The 22,384-nt window shown below is 36.5% G+C and overlaps 2 protein-coding genes across 3 annotated transcripts; one reads left to right on the top strand and one right to left on the bottom strand.

Annotated features, from left to right (window-relative positions):
* Nucleotides 1-34: 34 nt before the first annotated feature.
* On the bottom strand, nt 35-21,510 carry CREBL2 (cAMP responsive element binding protein like 2). 2 transcript variants are annotated; one of them, XM_081309835.1, is made up of 4 exons: nt 21,221-21,505; nt 10,048-10,245; nt 8,512-8,656; nt 35-3,171 (listed from the first exon to the last, which is right to left on the bottom strand). In XM_081309835.1, exons 1-4 carry the CDS (start codon nt 21,233-21,235, stop codon nt 3,167-3,169), a joined length of 363 nt encoding a protein of 120 aa, XP_081165961.1. In that variant the 5' UTR covers nt 21,236-21,505; the 3' UTR covers nt 35-3,166. The 2 variants fall into 2 exon arrangements, with proteins under 2 accessions (XP_081165961.1, XP_081165962.1); XM_081309836.1 differs by lacking the exon at nt 35-3,171 and adding an exon at nt 8,280-8,401 and having other exon boundaries at nt 21,221-21,510.
* On the top strand, nt 5,400-5,984 carry LOC308658545 (dynactin subunit 6-like). The gene has a single exon (XM_081311303.1). The coding sequence runs from the start codon at nt 5,538-5,540 to the stop codon at nt 5,865-5,867; it is 330 nt and encodes a 109-aa protein (XP_081167429.1). The 5' UTR covers nt 5,400-5,537; the 3' UTR covers nt 5,868-5,984.
* Nucleotides 21,511-22,384: the final 874 nt, after the last annotated feature.

The following is a 22,384-nucleotide window of genomic DNA, read 5'->3' as shown; positions in this document are numbered from 1 at the left end:
TTCAGTACTGTGAAATAGACAACTTGAGACAAACTCTGGTGAAGATATTTTATTTCTCATAAAAATATAATTGTACAATGCTCTCAGAGAAAGAAAAAAATCCCTTCAATGCCCCCAAATACCATGTGGTTCAATAATCTTCCTCCTTTTAAAAATGAAATATGTAACTGATAGTAGCAACTGATTTCTTGTGAAATACAGCATTTTAAAAATTTCATTTGCCATTAACTAAAGATAACTCCAGTTTAAACCTGTACTTTCTATAATTAGTCACATCAATCATAATTCAAAGATGACAAAATTAAATGCTAAATGGTAACACTAAGTAATGTATTAGTTGGCAAACAATTATATGAATTTGCTGCACTGAGATAATTCTGCTTTAGATGTAATAGGAATATTTTAAATAAAATAGGAAAAATGTTTAAGGACTTCAACTAAATCCTAGAATTTGGCCTGGTCAGATTCATTCCATGTTACAGTCAGTTGACCTAATATATGGAATGTTGATGCTAAAATAATGACTTAATATGCCTGGTCTAAATACACAAATATATCTTTTCCTTTACCTTTCTTTCTTTTGGGGGAAAAAAGGAAAAGGAAAAACATTACTCTGTCCACTCAGAGGGCAAGGAGAACAATCCTTCTCCTGTACTCACTGGTTCCTTCACTGTCTGTCCTCTCCCAGCCCTGTCATCACAGGTAGGGAGAGATTTAGGTATGCTGCCCCTTCACTGGATGGGGAGGGAAGTGTTCTGTTTTAATCAGTGACATTTATTCACATGCTCCAAAGTGGACAAAGTGTGCAGCGAGCACAATGCCCAAAGCAATCACAACAGTCATTTTCAAGACCAAGGAACATTCTCTTAGTTTGATCTACTCCGAGATACCAAATAGATAGGTTCAGAAATAAACTAAAATAAATTATAATTTACTTTCACCCAAAATTATATATCCTCTACCTGAGGACAAAGTCCCTGCTCTTGTAGATACTAGGGAGGAGGGGAGGAAGTGCAAATGACCCTGTCATTTAGAATTATAACCAGAGAGAAATCCTTCAATCACAATGGAGACATTGCATTGAAGAGCCACATTCATTTTGGAATGTTTGCTTTGAAAACAACTCTTTTGGGGAATTCAGAAGGTACTGAACAAAGCAACATAAAGTCAGTCTTGGGTTGTTCTGCAAAATAAAAATATACAATTGAGTAGACCAGCTGGCAAAAACATACCCATTACAATCTGAACATTACACTTAAAACACAGATTCTGAAGGTCTAAATATCAACAATCCTTAATCTACCCACATTTATGGTCCTAAGAAGACATTAAATACTCTTAAAGTCCCTATCTTCCAAAATACAGAGACCCAACAAGCTGGGCTAGTGATTTATCAGTAGTTACACACAACTAGCCAAGAGATCTGAGTTTGCAACCTAAGCACAAGAGGTCTTCAGGAACTCAGGCTAAGGGGAAGCACTTTATTCAAATGCATGGCCTGACAGAAAGGGAAAAAAGTATCTTTTAATCTTAAACTGTGTGGTCCAACTTATGTCCCACCTCAAAAACAATCTAGATGATGATGCCTCCTATTAAACTTCTAGTCTATAACAAAAGTATTTGTTTGGAAGCCAAACATCTGTTTCATTAGTGAAGATCAATTATGATTTAGCAGCAATAGAGAATACAACTGACTTAACTATGAGAAAGAGTGATAAAGTGTCTCACTGGGGAAATCAAAAGATTCCTAGATCTGAGTACATCATATTATAAGTTTGATTCGTCAACCATCACTCCATTTGGTGGTCAAGAAGAAAGTAGATGTAGCAATGATGGGAACTGCAAAGAACTCCTCTGCCCTTGCATACTTCCTGCTGGACACACTAGCTGCACTGCTGTGTACAACTCCAACTCCAGTGCTTCATACCAGTGGAGGCACAGACTGAACCAGATGCATGACCATAGTATGTTTTTTTCTAGCTCAGAACATGTTCATAAGAAAACTCATGTCATGGAAGACACTAAGTATTCTGCTTATGGCTATAGCCACTAAATTTACCAACAGTTTGTCCCTTGTTTTTTTCCAGATCTCAAGGCAGAAACTCAATCTCAGCAGCTAATTTCTTCATCTTTTTTTTTTTTTTTTTTTCCAGTGCTGGGGACTGAACCCAAGGCCTCATGCATGCTAAGGCAAGCATTCTACCACTGAGCTACATCCCAGCCCTCATCCTATTTTCTCCAGAAAAATTCTCCGATTTAGTTGAGTACACAAGAAAATGTGTGAACATTCACTCCTGTCCTCCCCACATACATATATAAACATAAAATAGAAACATATACATATACATACATACTCTAGGTTGTCAAGATAATGTATTCTGTTGAAATGCCTAAAAGGTTACTTCTGCTTAAAAGTAAAATTTGACTGTTATCAAAGTGTGGACCTACCAAACTTTTATAAATACATTTGGATAAGACAGCAACAAAAGTTTTAAATAGAGGCTGTCTTAAGGCTTTTCTTGATGTATTTTTTAAACATATACATTATTTAAAACAGGCATATCTATGGATTATAAAAATAGAAATGTATATATTTGTTAATACATATTCACAGCTTATGCTGGAATGGCTCACAGGAGAAATCATGGTTCATGCAGAAAATAAACATTACTCAAGTAAATAAAAAGAAATAATATTAGGTCCATAAAGGCTGAGAACTTACAGTTAGCAATCAGCCCATTTGGTTTCTCTTTGTAGGGCAATCAGAAACATGAAAGGAGGTGACACCTAAACACACATAGACATACAATTATGTGAATTACATGAATATAAATTAACCAATAAAGCAATGTGGAGTTAAGGTGCAAAAATACAATCTTCAACCACTTTTCTCTACTCTTGTGTTTTCAAGCATCCTAACATGTTAAATGTCATGGGTAGCAGTACAGAACAGATCTGAATGTTTGAAAAATTTCTAAGTATTAAAAGTTAAAGCAAGATCTTCTGAGATCTGTAATCCCACATTTTGGTAGAAACTGCAGATTTACAGAGATGACTACTGAGCAGTAGGTAGTAAGTGGAGCCAAGAAGCAAAATCTTGCCTATTCTTCCTCCATGGAAATTAGAATATTGGCTTCAATCACTGATTCATCATTTTATATCATCTTCACCCTGAAAAATAAATCAAATTCACCAATGTTACAATGCTTTCAAGGTCAATAAAATTTGACTAATCTGTTTTAAAAGGTATGAATTTCTTTTCAGATTAGCATCTATGGGAAGGTTACTTTTTAAAATACAGATTGAAAGAAAAACAGTTGATTTGCCTTTTTTCACTAATTCAATTTTGATTAAGATCCAGTGTTACCTCATTTAATAAAAGTCATCAAAAAGACAATTATATCAATTCAAGAAAAAATTAAAGACTAAAAAATTGATAACATTTCCTAATAACTACATTAAGTCCTCCCAGACTAATCGCAATGAAGAAAACACCTGATACCTTTATTCTAGAATCTTTATAAACCAGGTGCAATGGCACACATCCGTAATCCCAGTGACTCGGTGGGGCTGGCTGAGGCAAGAGGATTGCAAGGTCAAGGCCAGTCTGGACAACTTAGCAACACTTCGTCTCCAAATAAAATTTACTTATTTATTTGGTATTGAGGGTCACTTTGCCACTGAGCTACATCCCCAACCCTGTTTTTATTTATTTATTTATTTACTTACTTACTTTCTGATGAGACAGGGTCTCACTAAGTTGCTTAGGGCCTAAATTGCTGAGGCCTAAATTGGCCTCAAACTTGCAATTCTCCTGCCACAGCCTACAAGTTGCTAGGATTACAGGCATGCGCCATCACACCCAGCTTCAGAATAAAATTTTTAAAAAATCTAAGCTAACGAGAGTGCCCTTGAACAGATGAATGGATAAAAATATTGTGGTATATATATGCACAATTGAGTATTATTCAGCCTTAAAGAAGTATGACTTTATGACATTTGCTGGTAAATGGATACATCTGGAAACTATCATGCTAAGTAAAATAAGCCAATCCAAAAAAACCAAAGGTCAAATGTTTTCCCTGATATGTGGAAGCTAACCCACAATAAGGTGGGGAGAGGAACAGAAGTTCAGTGGATTAAAGGGGGGACAGGAAAAGGAAAGACAGTGGAATTAATCTGACATAACTTTCCTATGTACATATATGAATATACCACATGAATCAATCATCATATACATGTACAAGAAATTTATTTTATTTTTTAATAATTTTTTTAAGAGAGAGAGAAGAGAGAGAGAGAGAATTTTTTAATATTTATTTTTTAGTTTTCAGTGGACACAACATCTTTATTTTATTTTATGTGGTGCTGAGGATCAAACCCAGCGCCCCGTGCGTGCCAGGCGAGCGCGTTACCGCTTGAGCCACATCCCCAGCCCAAGAAATTAATTTAAAAAAATAACTATGGGTAAATGGCAGGAAGATCAATAGAGAAAGGGAGAGGGGAAAGATAAGCAGAAGGAGAGGTACTAAAGACTTATTTAGAATAAGATATATTCCATGCTTGTATAATTATGTAAAAATGTGTTCTATCATATATACCTAAAAAGAACCAATAAAAAAAAGAGAAAAAAAAATTTAAATTAAAAGGGCTGTGGATGTAACTCAGTGGTAAAGTGCTCCCAGGTTTAATCCCCATTACCACAATAATAATAATAATAATAATAATCAATCAACCCACAAAATCATTACAATCTATAAGACAAATGGTATTGGTCCAACTGGATACCTATATGCAACACAGGGACCCTGTGTTTACACCATGAAGAGAAATAAATTCAAAATGGGTCAACAACCCAAATAAAAGACCATAAAATTCTTAGATGAAAAAACAAGAGATAAATCTTCACAACCCTGGATTTGGCAATGGAGTCTTAGATATGACACCAAAATCATGAGCAATAAAAGTAAAATGGATTTCATCAAAATGAAAATATTTTGCACATCAAAAGGACACTATCAAGAAAGTAAAAAGATGGGCTGGGGATGTGGCTCAAGCGGTAGCGCGCTCGCCTGGCATGCATGCGGCCCGGGTTCGATCCTCGGCACCACATACAAACAAAGATGTTGTGTCCGCCGAGAACTAAAAAATAAATATTAAAAAAAAATTCTCTCTCTCTCTCTCTCTCTCTCTCTCTCTCTCTCTCTCTCTCCCCCCTCTCTCACTCTCTCTTTAAAAAAAAAAAGAAAGTGAAAAGATAGCTTAAAAGAGTGAGAGAAAATAATCATATATCTGATAAAGGTCCAATATCCAGAAAAAAATTCTTACAGCTCAACAACAAAATGAAAAGCACAGTACAATGGCGGAGAAGACTCAAAAGAGGACCAAGGACGGTGATTCACCCCAAAGCACGAATTATTGCTGAAGCTGGGCCAATAGTGATTGGTGAAGGTAACCTGATAGAAGAACAGGCCCTCATCATAAATGCTCATCCAGATAATATCACTCCTGACACTGAAGATCCAGAACCTAAACCTATGATCATTGGCACCAACAATGTGTTTGAAGTTGGCTGTTATTCCCAAGCCATGAAAATGGGGGATAACAATGTCATTGAATCAAAAGCATATGTAGGCAGAAATGTAATATTGACAAGTGGTTGCATCATTGGGGCTTGTTGCAACCTAAATACTTTTGAAGTCATCCCTGAGAATACAGTGATCTATGGTGCAGACTGCCTTCGTCGGGTGCAAACTGAGCGACCACAGCCCCAGACTTTACAACTAGATTTCTTGATGAAAATCTTGCCAAATTATCACCACTTAAAGAAGACTATGAAAGGAAGCTCAACTCCAGTTAAGAACTGAGAACAGGGTATATCAAGATGGCGTTCCCTCTTTGACTACTCTCTTTCGAAAGGGCCACAGTGTTTGTACATTCTTAGCAGCTCACAGAATAATGTGTGTTGACTTTATTTGATAAAACTGAGAGAGGATATTAGTGGATTTCCATTGTAACTGTCCTTTATAATTTATATAAAAATGTATTATTTTCCTATACCTGTGCTCTTTTCTGATAATTTACAGATTCATTGTTTCTTTTGTTATATAAAATGTTAGGTACAAATTAATTATGTAAAAGGCTACCCATGATAAGAAATGGCATAAGGTTATGTATTATATTCTAGCATATGCTAAACTAAATAAAACTGCTGATGACAAAAAAAATGAAAAGCACAATTAAAACACTAGCAAACTTAGACATTTCTCCAAAGAAATTGCAAACAATCACAGCACATTAAAAGACACAAAATGATTAGATATTTAGGGAAATGCACACCAAAACCACAATAAGATACTACTTCACATTCATTAGGATAGCTACTGTTTTTTAAAAAATCCAGCCAGGCACAGGGGTACATGCCTATAATTCCAGCAACCCCAGAGTTAAGAAAGGAAGATCACTTGAGCACAGAAGATAAGGACTAGCCTGGGCAACATAACAAAACCCTGTCTCTTAAAAAAATAAATAATAAAAAATGAAAAATAACAAGTGTTGATAAGCTGTGTAGAAATTAGAGGTTATATATTGCTGATGGAAATATAAAATGTTTTAGTCACTATGGAAAACATCATGACAATTTCTCAAAAAGTTAAAACACAGAATTTCCATATGCTCCATCAATTTGACTGCTAAGTATATACTCAAAGGAACTGAAAATAAGTATACAAATACCTGTACATACATGTTCATAGGAGCATTGTTCACAAGAGCCAAAAGGTACAAAAAATATCGTCCATCAGTGGATAAGTGGATAAACAACAGTGATATACATATGTGTAAAAATATTATTTGACCACAAAAAGGAATAAACACTAAGACATGTGAGTTAACCTAGATGCTAGATGAAAGAAGCCAGACAAAAAAGTCATATACTATATGTATCCATTTATATTAAATATCCGACCAAGATAAATCCATATAGACAAAAAGAAGATTCATAGTCTTAAGGGACTGGCCAGGGGAGGAATAAAGGTAATAACTATTTAGTGGGTTTAGGGTTCTCTTTTAGAGTGATTACATATTGTGTAACTAGAGGTGATACTTGTACAACACTGTGAATATACTAAATGCTTCTATATTATTACTTTAAAATGGTTAATTTTTTTCTTAAATGGTTAATTTTGTTATATAAATTTTAAAAAGTGGGTGGGGGGACTGAGGCTATAGCTCAGTGGTAGAATGCTTGCCTCACACATGTGAGGCACTTGGTTTGATCCTCAGCACCACATAAAAATAAAGATATTGTGTCCATCTACAACTAAAAAATAGATTTTGAGGGAAAAAAATATTCCTAGGCTGGGTTGGGCTCAGTAGTAGAGCACTTTCCTAGCATGTGAGGCCCTTGGTTCAATCTCCACAACAAGAAAAGAAATCTTTATATTGACAGAAAAAGAGCCTGGACTGGTGAGGACAGGTTCTAATATTATAGCTGTGTGACCTTGGGCACATTACCCAGACTTCTGCTATTTCTCATCTAAAAAATAAGTATAATTTGTTTGTTTTTCTTTTTGATGCCAGGGATTAAACCCCAGGACTTGTACAAGCTAAGCACATGTTCTACCATGGAGCTATACCATCAACCCTTAAATTCTTTAATGTGATTATTAGAGTTCATATTTAAGATAAATATAAGGGAAACTACTTTGTAAGCTGTAAATAAAAATATAAATAAAGCTAGGAACAGTGGCACACACCTGTAATCCCAGCAACTGGGGAGGCTGAGGCAGGAGGATCACAAGTTCAAAACCAGTCTCAGCAAAATCGAGGTACTAAGCAACTCAGTGAGACCCTGTCTCTAAATAAAATATAGTAGTATCAACAATAACTAGATCAGTGTCATTCCTATTTATGTATTATCTTCCTAATAAAAAAATTTCCATAAATGGATCAGTTGCCCTTTATAGAACTCATATAAAGGGCATTTCAGTATTTAGAATCTAATGCTATTTAACTTCCTTACTAGTGCATTGCAAATGACATCAACCTTTCATTTTATTTAAAGACAAATTAAGGCCGGGCTTGGTGGTGCACACCTGTAATCCCAGTGACATGGGAGGCTGAGGCAGGAGGATTGTAAGCCAACCTCAGCAACGGCTAGGTGCAAAACAACCTGTCTCTAAATATTTAGAGACCCTGTCTCTAAATAATGGGGATGTGGCTCAGTTGTCGAGGGCTCCTGAGTTCAATCCCTGGTACCCTCCAAAAAAAAAAGACATTAAGGAAGTGATCAACAGAAACCCTACCTTGAGATGCTCCCTTAATAAAAATTCTTCCAGGCTGGGGCTGTAGCTCAGTGGCAGAGTACTTGCCTAGCATGTGGGAGGCACTGGGTTCAATCCTCAGCATCACATAAAAATAAATGAATACAATAAAAGCATGCTATCCAACTACAAAAAAAATAATTTAAATAAAAAAATAAATAAAAATTCTCCTATGGATCATACTCACAGGAATTGCTATTAGCATCTGTCTTCCCAGCTTTGGTGTGTCTGCTTGAATTCTGCTGAGATTTGTTCTGCTCTTCTCCAGTGAGTAGGGCCTTTATTTCAGAAGGGATTTTTCCTTGGTCCATTGCCATGCACCACTGCTTGTACTGAAATATATAAAAATGTTAAAAGACCCAGTAGCTCACACCTGTAATCCCAGTTTAAACAAGAGGATCACAAGTTCAAAGCCAACTTAGTGAGCTCCTCTCTTACAAAATAGAAAGGACTGGGATGTAGCTCTGCTAAAGCACCCCTGGGTTCAATTCCTAGTACCCCCGCAAAAAAAAAAAAAAAAAAAAAATTAACAGAATTCAGGAACCACTGGTAGAATCCTAGATATACAAACTCCCACAGTTAGAGGTCAGGTTGATTGCTGAGAATCCCACACTCCATGGTATTACTTATTTATCACATTAGATCATATATGAGATTTGTCATCTTTCAGAAGAGGCCAGAAAAACTGCTACTGCACAGTTTTGCAATGTGCTGGAGGGTTGCTCAGATTAAAGAGGTCCCTCTAACTAAAAGAACATGCCCTCATACTATGCCATTAATTAGAATTCATCTCAATTTTTTATAACTGTCACAGTATTTCTATCCCAAACACAAAAAATAATTTTAGTAATTACCCTTCCCTCTTTCACAAGCAGTCACTAAACATCTACTAGATTGCAGACATATACACTACCATGAGATATAGATGACAGGAGATGTATATTCTACCAGAGTGTATACTATGGACTTTGGGTATATACAAAGGTGAAGCCCTTAAGTAACCTATAATGCAGGTAAAAATACTTTATAGCATAGGTCAAATTCAATGCATTAAAAAAATTAAATGGCTGGGCATTGTGGTGCACACCTATAATCTCAGTGGCTCAGGAGGCTGAGGCAGGAGAATCACAAGTTTAAAGCCAGCTTCAGCAACTTATCAAGGCTCTAAGCAACTCAGTGTCTCAAAATAAAACTGCCTCAAAATAAAAAATAAAAAGGGCTGAGGAGGTGGCTCAGTGGTAAATGCCCCTATATTCAATCACCAGTATCAAAAAGAAAAAACAATGAATGAATGAATGAAATAAAACATGTAAAATAGATAAATTCATTTAAATACAAATGGTATCATAATTTGTGCAATTACATATTGTTACACTGTTTTTCACAATTAATATATTATGAACATCCTTCTATACCAGTAAACACATATGTGTCCTGTGATTTTTTACTGGCTACAAAGCAGTCCCATATGTGAATGTAGTATAATTTATTTGACTTAGATTGTTACACATCTGGGTTATTTTCTATTTTTTCCTATCATAAAAAATTCCTCAATGAAACAATCATCTACATTTTGTTCCCACCTAAGAAAATGACTATTTGCCCACACCATGGCTAACAGATTAATATTCTTTCCAATTTTTGACAACTGGATTAACAAAAACTGATATTTTTGTATACATTTATTTTGCTGAGATTGACTTATTTTACTGAGAGAATTTACCATTTCCAGTTCCTCTCGGAGGGCACATATAGCTCTTTCTCGACTGGATACTAACTCTTCCAAATACTGGTATCTCAGCTTTTTTCTGGCCCGGCATTCTCTTGCACTCTGCCGGCTCCTCTCAAGTTTTGCCTTCAAGTCAATTTTGGCTGGCTTCCGACCACGTTTACCAGGCTTCTTTACTTTGCCTCCAACCACCTTCAACAAGAGAGAGAAGAAATAATTGCTTTTTCTCTTAGTTTATATAGCAAAGTGGCCATGGATACATATTAGCAAAGAGAACATTTACAAATGATAAATAAGTGAAGCTTCTGGAACTAAGAAAGCCCAATTCCATCAAATGTCTTCAGGTCTTTGTCTCTCTTTTTTTCTGATACTTTTGATACTGTGAATGTGAGAAAAGATATAACATAAGCTCTTATTATTTATTCAATAATAAGTTTAAATAGTTAAACAGTAAATTTTATAAACCATATGGAGATGAATAATAAAAAACTAAAATATTGGGGCTGAGGTTTTGGCTCAGTGGTGGAGTGCTTGCCTCACACCTATGAGACACTGGATTTGAGCCTCAGCACCAGGTAAGAATTAATAAAAATAAAATAAAGGTATTGTGTCCATCTACAACTAAAATATATTTTTAAAAACTAAAATATCACCACTAAATATTTTGCTTATAAAGAATTTTTATTGCCTTGAAAAAACTATACTGAAATAAGCAAAACAACATTCAAAATTGCAAGTTCCTTATGATCTCAATGTTATAACAAACAGATGAAAAGAAGTTAACAAGGTCAGTGATGATTTCTCTGATATGTGATAATAGCTTTTGTAAGATCTTTTTTATGATTTTTGAAATGTTTAAATTTAGAAAAATACACGTATTGAATTTTATATTATATATATATATATATATATATATATATATATATATATATATATATATAAAATATACATCCTAAGCATTTGAGCTATAAAACCCTCTTCAAATTGCAACCCAAAGGAACATACAGAAAGTCCAAGAAATCTTCAGGATAATTCTCTTTTGCCTTTAGAAGCTGATAATTATACCCTAGACTGATTTCTACTTGCTCCCACTGGGTGTCACAAAATATCCTCTCACTATCTTTACCTGCCTAGGCACAATTATTAGGTGACTGACAAAATGATTTAATTTTCCTCCTTGTTTAGCTTTGAAACCTTCCCAAGGTCTTATACTATATCTAACTATGCAGTAAAGATGATGAAGTTTTAATTAAACTCATGAACCTAAACTTGCACATCAAGTAAATATGCTTTAAAGCAGTAACCTTGAAAAGGGATGCATTTATTCCAAAGTACTTTTTTTGGAAAGTACTATTGGAACCAGTTCTCATACTGTGTCTCATTATTTTAAAACTATTCATTAAATTCACAAACAATACGATTGTCTATCTTATTTATTTGATGAAGTTCTGAATGATGATGAGTTTTTTTCTGAAAATCACCCTCAGAGAAAGGCTGAGGATGTAGCTCAGAGGTACAGTGTGGACTTCACATGCTTGAAATCCTGGGTTTGATCCCCAACACTGCAAATCACTCTCAGAGAATGCAAGTTTTATACCTTCAGTATACTGACAGGAATACTGCTAGGGCTTTAAAAGCAATTCTAAAAGAGAAGATGCAAAATTCAAATCACCAGCAAATACTTAAATAAATGTAAAAGGCTTCCCAGGTAGCAAAACTCTTAAGTCAATATTTATTTGGATACAAAAACCTTGATTTATTTGTTCAAAATCATTATTAACATCATACACCAACAATGCCAAATACCCTATAAAGATCAAATCAATACTATGTATAATGGTTAGTCAGAAAACAATATCTAATCTATATTTATTGCAGTGCAAGGCATCAAACTCAGGGCCTTGCACATGCTAGGCAATGCACACTCTGCCACTGAGCTACATCCCTAGCCCTAAGAAAACAAATTTTAAATGTCAATCAGCCACATTTACCAAACCCCACTCATAACATAACGGCTAACCATTTTATAGTATAAGTCTGAAATGAGACAATTACTTCCAGGTCTGGGGGGCGGGGGAAAGAGTATCCTTTCTACCATCATCTTAAAAGATAGCTGCTTCAGTGGCTCTGGAGGCTGACACAGGAGGAGTGAGAGTTCAAACCCAGCCTCAGCAACTTAACAAAGCCTAAGCAACTCAGTGAGAAAAAAAAAGGTGGGGGGGGGTGGGGGCCTGGAGATGTGGCTCCGTGGTTAAGTACCCCAGAGTTCAATCCCTGGTACCAAAAAAAAAAAAAAAAAAAAAACTTGCTGCTTTAGGACTACTCTTAAAGAAATTTAAACTTTTCAAAAACTGGTCTTTTGAAGCTTTTCTATTCTGTATCATCGTGTCTTAATACCGATATAACAATATATTCGGGGCTGAGGTTGTAGCTCAGTGGCAGAGCGCTTGCCTGGCATGTGTGAGGCAATAGATTCAATCCTTAGCAATGCATAAAAATAAATAAAGGCATGCTGTGCATCTACAACTACAAAAAAATTTAAAAAAAAAACAATATTCATCAGGAAACTTCTCAAAGCTAAATATTTGATAGCAATTACAGAATGGCCTTGTTGACCCAAATACTACTAATTTTTAAATTTTAAATAATGATTATATCTCATCAACTGCATAATTTTATTAAAATATTTTTAATGCCCTGAATTAAATATACTATTATTACAGTTTTAAAAAGCAGTATGTTACAGCATAAATGCAAGTATGCGTAAAATAAATGTATAATGACTTTTAATTTTCTTTCTTTCTTTTTTTTTTTTTTTTTTGGTACCAGAGGTTGAACCCAGGAGTGTTTAACCACTGAGCCACATCCCTAGCACTTTTTTTTATATATTATTTAGAAACAGGGTCTCACTGAATTGCTTAGAGTAGAGCCTCACTTAATTGCTGAGGCTGGCTTTAAACTCACAATCCTCCGGGCTCAGTCTCCTAAATCACTGGGATTACAGGCATGCGCCACCACACCCAGCTCTATTCTTTATGTAGTAAAATGAGTCAGCAATTTTAACACTATAATCCAATATCTCACATACTATTCTTTTCAATTAACTCAGGAATGGCTGAAGTCAGCAAGAGAACACTGTTATTTCATAGATTTCTTTGATTTTTTAAATCTAACAAAGTCATAAAAATCAAACAACAGTCATAACCCTTTGTTTAGGTTTCATGATAATAAAATATTTGAATTAGAGCTATTTATTCCTTTTTTAAATTATAAAGGTACATTAAATGAATCTATGGTTCCTGTATTTTATGTCATTTCCTATAAAATTGCATTTAAAACCGTGTAACCACCACTTCTCTAGTTGGAACTTTTCTTCAGTAATATGCTGAATTATTTGTTTTTGATACCAGATAATGTCTGATATGTGTACCAATTTTCAAAAAAGTCATGTGTATAAAAAGGACTATAATAAATCTCTAGTATAAAATATATATGAAAGCAACTTGTAAAAATATTAGACAAATGTTGGTTAGTATACTAATTGCCTTTAACACCTTAACTTTTAGTATTTCATAAGCCATAAAGATTGAGGAATAGAGAAGGAATGTTAATTAGGACTTAAGAATCAGAAACTAAAACTGAAATCAACCCTGAAAATTCCTTAAATATCTCTGGAGCATTCGGGAGTAGCGGTGTATGTCTGTAATCCCAGTAGTTAGGGAGTCTAAGGTAGGACTAGTTCAAAGCCAGCCTCAGCAATTTAGCAAAGACTTTAGCAACTTAGAAAGACCCTGTCTCAAAATACAAAGGGTTGGGGATGTGGCTCAGTGTTTGAATGCCCCTGGGTTCAATCCCCCATACTAAAAAATAAAAATCACTGGACCAAAAAATACATTCTTCCCAATAAATCAAATCTTCACAAACTCATACATAACTACATTTGTTCCTCTGCTCTCTCCTTATATGTATTCTGTGAGGAAGATTTTAATATGGCTAAATGAAAGTATTGATTTTTATGTACCAATACAAACTCCAAGAACTATGAAAAACACCAAACATTTAGCTTTTCTACTATTTTAATTTCTATTGACTTAAAGTCATATGATAATTTAAATACCTGGCTTTAAAACAGTGTACCTCTCTACCACTATCCATTTTGCCTCTTTTTCCACCCCAAACACATTAGTGAGCTAAAGATAATAGGCCCTAAGGAAACACTCAAGAGGACCTCAGTCCATACTCTCTACCATCAAAAAAAGAAACTTGCTAGCCACTTTTTCATATCTTCCAGAGAACCTCTTTCAAAAAGGTAGGATATTAAAGACGTTAGATTTCGGGCAATACTAAGTCTATCTTTATTATATGTTAAAAATATTAAATGTTATTGGTTATAAGCAAGTAAGAATAAAGGTCCTATTTTCTGTTAACTATCTGTTTTATTTACTCTTAAAAAAAAAAAAGATTCACTCTTTTTGGAAGGGGAGCTACCAGGGATTGAATTTAGGGGCATTTGACCACTGAGCCACACCCCCAACCCTATTTTGTATTTTATTTAGAGACAGGGTCTCACTGAGTTGCTTAGTGCCTTGCTTTTGCTGAGGCTGGCTTTAAACTCAAGATCCTTCTGCCTCAGCCTTCAGAGCCACTGGGTTTACAGTCATGAACCAAGGCATGATTATAACAAAGGAAACACCTGTACAGTATCATATAATTCTTAGTACATAGTAATAAGTATTAAATAAATAATGATAGATTAAAAAAAAAGGCAGGGCTGGGGTTGTGGCTCAGCAGTAGAGCACTCACCTAGCATGTGCGAGGCGCTGGGTTCCATCCTCAGCACCACATAAAAATAAATAAATAAAATCAAGGTATTGTGTCCAATTACAACTAAAAATAAACATTTAAAAAAATAAAAACAATTTTTAAAAAGGCATTCCCTATAATTAATGGGTCAGAGAAGATTGTGATGACAAAGAAAATTTAAAAACTAATTTGAAGTGAGTGAAAAGGAAAGCACAACATACCAAAACCTCTATAAGATACAACAAAAGCACTGCTAAGAGGGAGCTGTGAACATCAATATTAAAAAAGATTTTAAGAGGCTGGGGTTGTGGCTCAGTGGTAGAGCACTTGCCTAGCACGTGTGAGGCACTGGATTTGAGCTTTAGCACCACATGAAAATAAATAAAATAAAGATACTGTGGCCATCTACAACTAAAAATATTTTTTTAAAAAGGTTTTAAGATCAATAACCTAATCTTCCATCTTCAGAAACTTTAAAAAAGAAGAGCAAATTAAACCCAAAGCAAGAAGACAGAAGATTAATAATAAATATTACAGTGAAAATAAATTCTCTAAAAATGGAAAAACAGGGGCGGGGGTTGTGGCTCAGTGGTAGAGCACATGCCTAGCACTGTGAAGCACTGGGTTCAATTCTCAGCACCACATATAAATAACTAAAATAAAGGTCCAGTGATAATTAAAAATTACCCCCATTTTATTTGGGCTATCTTTTTATGGTTGATTTTTGTAAGAGTTCTTTATATATTCTGGATACAAATCCTATAACATGTCTATGATTTACAAATATTTTCTCTCATTAAGTGGGCTTGTCTTTTTATCTTGATACTTTGTCCTTGAAATACAGTTTTTAATTTTAATGAAGTATAGTTTTTTTGTGGGAGGAGGGAATTGTTTGTGCTTGTGGTGTCATATCTAAGAAACCATCATCCAATTTAAGGTCACAAAGATTAGATCCTATATTTTCTTCTAAGAGTTTTATAGTTTTTGCCAGGCATGGTGGCACACATCTGTGATCCCAGTGACTGGGGAGGCTGGGAAGGAGGATCACAAGTTCAAGACAACCTTGGCAATTTAGCAAGACTTGGTCTCCGTATAAAAATAAAAGGGGTGGGGCTGGTGTTGGGTTCAGTGGCAGAGCACTTGCCTAGCATGTGCAAGGCACTGGGTTCGATTCTCAGCACCACATATAAATAAATAAAATGAAGGTCTGGGGCTGAGGTTGTGGCTCAGCGGTAGAGCACTCACCTAGCACATGCAAGGCCCTGGGTTCGATCCTCAGCACCACATAAAATTAAATAAGTCAAATAATGGTACTGTGTCCAACTACAACTAAAACATAAATATTTAAAAAATAAAGGTCCATCAACAACTAAAAAAAATTTTAAAAAACAAATAATAAAAAAGGGGTTAGTAATGTAGTTCAGTGTTAGATTGCCCGTTTAATACCTAGTACCCTTAAAACAAAACAAAACAAAAAGCTCTTATTTTTAAATCTTTTTTTTTTTTTAGTTAATTTTTGTGTATTGCATGATAGGGATCCGACTTTGTATGTGGCTTGTGGCTGTCCCAGCAACCTTTATTGAGATGACTAGTCTTTCCCCATTAAATTATTCTGGCACTGTTTTGTGAGAGAGGGATGTTGGGTATCCTCTATCCAAGTGCACATCCATCTCAAGTGCAACCAGGGCTTTGCACTTGCTAAGCATACACACTACCACTGAGCTACACCCTTATCCCCCCTTGGCACTTTTTTTTAAATCATTTGGCCATAAATGTAGGGTTTATTTCTAGATTCTTTCCCATTAATCTGCGTATCAATTCATGTGCCAGTATCACATTGCCTTGAGTACTGTGACTTCCTTTCCTTTCCTCGCCCTTCCTTTTTTTTTTTTTTTCCCCTGCACAGGATGGAACCCAGGGCCTTGCACGTGCTAGGCAAGTACTCCACCACTGGGTTATATCCCTATAGCCTATTATTATGGCTTTTTAGTAAAAGGCAAAAGATTTATACGATCTGAAGAGAAAACAGAGTATTCTATGGCTTTTTAGTAAGTTTTGAAATCGGAAAGTGTGAGCCCTCCAACTTTGTTCTTTTTCAAAATTGTTTTGGCTAATCTGGATTCCTTGTATTTCCATATAAATTTTAGAACTGTCTTGACAATTGCTGCAAAAAGGTAGAATTCTGATAGCATATCTTTTCCATCTATAAATCAATTTTTGGTGTATCTGTTTGGTTTTTTTTTGTAACAGGGATTGAACTCAAGGGCATTCGGTCACTGAACCACATCCTCAGCCCTGTTTTGTACTTTATTTAGAGATGGGGTCTCACTGAGTTGCTTAGTGCCTCACTTTTGCTGAGGCTGGCTTTGAACTTGCAATCATCCTAGGAATTTGGATTTAATAGTGCCCCAGGGAGTGGTTCATGTGCTAACTGAACTTTGAGAAGAGCTGGGTGGGAAAGAAGCAAAGAGAATAAATGATTTGAATAGACATTTAAAGATACATAAATGGCCAATAAGCTAATAATAAAATACTCAATATCACTAGTTTTTCGTGAATCAAAACAACCAGATACCACTTTATAACCACTAAGACTTGGCTATATAACAAAAAAGGGAGCCATAACAAGTGTTTGTGCAGATGTGAAGAACCTGGAACCCTTATACATGACTGGAAGGAATGTAAAATGGTACAGACATCTTAAAGAGCAATTGTTGATGGACATTTATTTATTTATTTATTTATATGTGGTGCTGAGAATCAAACTCAGCGCCTCACACATGCTAGACCAGTATTCTACCACTGAGTTACATCCCCAGCCTCACAGTAATGTTCTTTTTTTTTTTAAAACCCAAAGGTATAAGCGATTATTTATTTATTTATTTTGGTAGTGCTAGGGATTGAACCCAGGGCATTATGCATATGAGGCAAACGTTCTACCAACTGAGCTATATCCCCAGCCCCCAGTAATGCTCTTTAGTACCAACTATGTGTTAAGACTCTGAACTAGATTCTGTATGTGATTCATCTGTAATCCTTACCAAAGCCTGCAAAGAAGGTATTGGCCTCATTTAAAAGATAAGAAAGTAGAAACTCAGAAAGGCTAAATAACTTGGCTAAGATTTTTTCCTACCCAACTAGCCTAGTATGAGATATACTTTAGCAGGACTGTTTTTTACTCTACTATTTAACATGTTCCTAAACTCCCCATTTTAGATGCCCAATTTTGATTAACAGGGATTGGCAAATTTTCTGTAAAGGGCCAGATGGTAAATACTTGTAGGCCATATGATTGCTTTAGTAATTATTCAATTCTTCCATTGTTTCACAAAAATAGCTATGGGCAGAATGTATTGGAAGAGCATGGCTATGTTCCAATAAAACTTTATTTACAAAAGCAAGCAGCAGACTATATTTGGCTTGCTGTCAGGGCATACTTTACTAACCCTGAGGTTATAGCATAAGGCACAAGTAAAATTGTCATCAGAGAAAAGGTTGGAAAGATAATCAGAGGCCAAATTATGATAAGTTAGGCTTGATAATTTTGGGTCAGTATTTTTCAAAGTGTAGAAGATACCTGTTGAATCAGAATCCCTGGGAATGGGGTCTATTTTTGGATTTAATAGTTCCCCAGGGAGTGGTTCATGTGTCAACTGAATTTTGAGAAGAGTTGGGTGGGAAAGAAGCAAAGACAGTAAAATAAAGACCATCTTGCTGAGCCAGTTTGTAATCATTTCAGGCATTGTTAAAATAGGTTTGTAACCATTTCAGCCATTGTTTTATATTTAGGTGAAGGTATACTTAGCTCCAGCTTCAAAAGAGAATAGTTGGGAGAAGGGCAAAGCCATGGAGTTGAAAAGAGTGGCAGGACCCTCAGTTTAGAGATGCCTACTTTATCTTCTTTCTCCTTCTGATTGGAGAAACTGGCAGAAAGGTTAGCAGCAGAAAAGAAGTGATTAGACATTCTCACTTTCTGAAGATGTGGTAAATAAAAGACCTAGGTTGTGGTGGTGAAGGAAGTTAACAGTAGCCCTTAACATTCAATGAAGATGGGCTGAGGTTGTGGCTCAGTGGTAGAGCACTTGCCTAGCATGTGTGAAGCAGTGGGTTTGATTCTCAGCACCACAAAAAAATTAATAAATAAATAAAGGTGCATCAACAACTAAAAAAAAAAGTATTCAATGAAGATGTCACTACTTGCTTTGTTTTTTCTTCATAGCTGTAAAGAGCAGTGGCTAGGCACACAGCTTTTTTCTTTGATTAGTGGGAGATACCTTTTTTAGATGCCCATTCTACCTCTTGCTCTATGTTCCCTGTTTGCTATTATATATATGCTCTCACTCTTTTGCTCAACTAGAGCACATTGATTAATAAAACCAAGTACTTCTGGGCAATCACCTTAATGTTATTCTGTTCCAATTAATCATTTTTAAAAATATTTTTATTAGTTGTTCATGGATCTTTATTTTATTTACTTATTTTATATGCGGTGCTGAGAATCGAACCCAGTGCCTCGCATATGCTAGAAAGTGCTCTACCACTAAGCCACAACCCCAGCCCTCCAATTAATCATTAGTAAGTAGCACTTTCTGTTGTTTGAGGTACACTGCTAGATGAAATTTTATATCCTCCTTCTATTACTGTGTGCTAGTGTTAAAAATAACTCCTTTGTGATTTTATATGTAAGGAGAATAACCCAAAATCCTTTAAGTTTTTCTTGGGACTTATTTGAGATTACTGAAGACTTTAAGAAAGCTATTGTGCTTTAAAGATCTGAAAAGGAAGCAACTAAAAATTAGAATGCGGTAGGAGTCACAAGCTGAGAAAATTAAAGAACAATATGTTCTTTTAGCATCCTTAAATGGTTACAAAATTATTATTTTCTGGGAACTATAATGGACCGAATTCAGATATAATTTCAATATTAACCCTTAAAGGGGTTGGGGTTGTGGCTCAGAGGTAGAGCGCTCGCCTAGTATATGTGAGGCACTGGGTTCAATCCTCAGCACCACATAAAAATAAAATATTGTGTCCACCTATAACTAAAAAATAAATATTTAAAAAAGATATTAACCCTAAAAGACTGAACTAGCAAAGACTATGAAAAATTATTTTCTGGAAAAATTTTGGAACTAACCACTTATGTTAGAAATATCAATCCTAATAGGAAATGTTTGCTGCTTCACAAGCAATCCGTTCCTCTAGGTGAGTACTAAGTCCAGAGTACTGTGCTGGGGTTTACCTTCTATCACTTTTCTCAAGGCCTTCTGCATGAAGAAGAAAGGAAGATAATGTAGAATAAAACAGCAAAGAAAAGCTGGACTTTTTTTTTTTTAATCTCTCTGAGGATGTGTGAAACAAAACAACAACAGCAAAATTTAGTAGTTTAGGTGGAGGTAAAAAGGGCATCCAAACAAAGGAAACCATTATCCAAGGAGTATGCCAGAGATTTCAGAAAATGAGGCTTTGAAAAGCTCTGGGAAGGGCTGATTTCAAAAACTGGCAAATTTTTAAAAGTTTGAGTCCTTAAAATAAAAAGGCCCAATTCTTAAGCATTCTAAAACACCAATATGCAAATCCCTGACCATCCCTGTCTTCATGGAATAAAAGTAAACAATACAAACTTTGGTAGATTTGAAGACAATATGAATAGGTTATACATAGTTCAACTGTATGAATTAACCAACAATGAACATTCTCTATTATCTTAAAATCACAAAGATGGATATGTTGGACAGGAAAAGTGTGATGGAGATGGAATATTAAGGTAAATTAACAAGAATAAATTCACTACTCCTTTTAGAGAAAGGCTTTCTAGAGGAGGTTAAATTCCAGACTCTGGCCAAATAGCAACAGGAGCTTAGCAGTGTTCCAACCAACCACAGGAAAATAGCTCATAAGGGGAGTGAACTGATTATATGAATGGGGCATTGAGTGAGGGATTCTAAGAGAAGGGGACTATTTAGTCAAAGGGAATAGGGCTGGTTCAGGGTTCACTAGTTAAGATCTTCCAAACCGAAGACGGCTGAGAAGGCGCACGGAAGGGCAAAAAGAAAAAGCAGAGTAATTTCTTCACTTATTTCGTTAGGCAGGTCAAGGACTTTGGTTAGAATTCTCTGGAAGAGCTGGCAAACAGGGTTGTGCTGGGAATAAAGACAGGGCCATTCCTGGAAAAACACAGCCCCGGTGTTCCCTGAATTCTTGTTAGGTACCATCAGGCAATAAGTGGAGAGGAGCAGGGATGTGTAAGGGAGATGTTGCTTGGGTGTTGGCATGGACTTCTGAGCTGAGGCTCAACGGCGGACTAGCACTTAGCGAAAAGCAGGCGGCGGCGGCAGCTGCGCGTGCAAACCACAGAACTTACCTTACTGTCATCCATTTCGGCAGACAGGCCGGCCCGGCCAGGCACTCCCTACCCCGACCCTCCCCTGGCTCAGCCGGCCCGGCCCGGCCCGGCCCCCGCCCCGGGCAAGAAGGAGATATGGTTCTGACTGTCTCCTCCTCTCGCCTAACAGTTCACTTCCCTGATGCCAGTCACGGGGACCAGGGACTAGTTCAGGAATGGCAGAGCGGACCTTGGAGGCGGCCCAAAACGCCTCCCTTCACTGCCGCCGCCTCCTCCTCCCCCTCCATGACAGTCTCTGAGTGTGTTTACAGAGGCCCTGGAGAGCCTACGAGTCCTGAAAGTGGGCGGTAGTGCCGCGCGCGTAATGGTCCCTGCGGCTTCCGTAGCGCTGCGGTAATTGTGGGAATTGTAGTTTTTCTTTCCGTAGTCACTGCGCAGCTGACTGAAAAAAGAACTACAATATCCAGAGAGCCTCAGAAAGGGGCGTCTGTTTTTCCCGTTGGCCTACCAGCACCAAGGAGGCGGGGCCTGCGGAAGTCTGAAACTGCGTTTCCCACAGCGCTGAGGGCCTTCGGTTTGGTTGTGGCGTGCCAGCGGTTGGCCGGACAGTTAGAGTGAGGTTTTGGGGCCCTGCGAGGCAACGATGGAGGCAGGGCCCTGGGAACAGGCGTTTTACGGGATTCTGGGAAGGTGCAAAATAAAGCTATTTTTAAAAATTAATTTATGTATTTATTTGGTACTGGGGATTGAACCCAGGAAAGCTTAACCTCTGAGCCACACCCCCAGCCCCCTTTTTAAAAAAGTATTTTATTTAGAGACAGGGTCTTGCTCAGTTGCTTAGGGCCTCGCTAAATTGCTGTGACTGGCTTTGAACTGGCTCCCGAGCTCCTGGATTACAGACGTGCACCGCCGTGCCTGGTTTAAGTTGTCTTTTCTTTCTTTTTTTTTTTTTTTTTATTTTATTTTATTTTATTTTTTTTAGTATTGGAGATTGAACTCAGGGGCACTGGACTACTGAGCCAAATCCCCAGCCCTATTTTGTATTTTATTTAGAGACAGAGTCTCACTGAGTGGGTTACGGCCTCACTTTTGCTTGCTGAGGCTGGCTTTGAACTTGGGATCCTCCTGCCTCAGCCTCCTGAGCCGCTGGAATTATAGGCATGTGCCACTGCGCCTGGCTTA

This window comes from Spermophilus citellus (genome assembly GCF_964194105.1).
Source record: "Spermophilus citellus genome assembly, chromosome: 10".
In the NCBI taxonomy this organism is placed as follows: Eukaryota; Metazoa; Chordata; class Mammalia; order Rodentia; family Sciuridae; genus Spermophilus; species Spermophilus citellus.
This window is presented reverse-complemented; position numbering and strand designations above follow the sequence as displayed.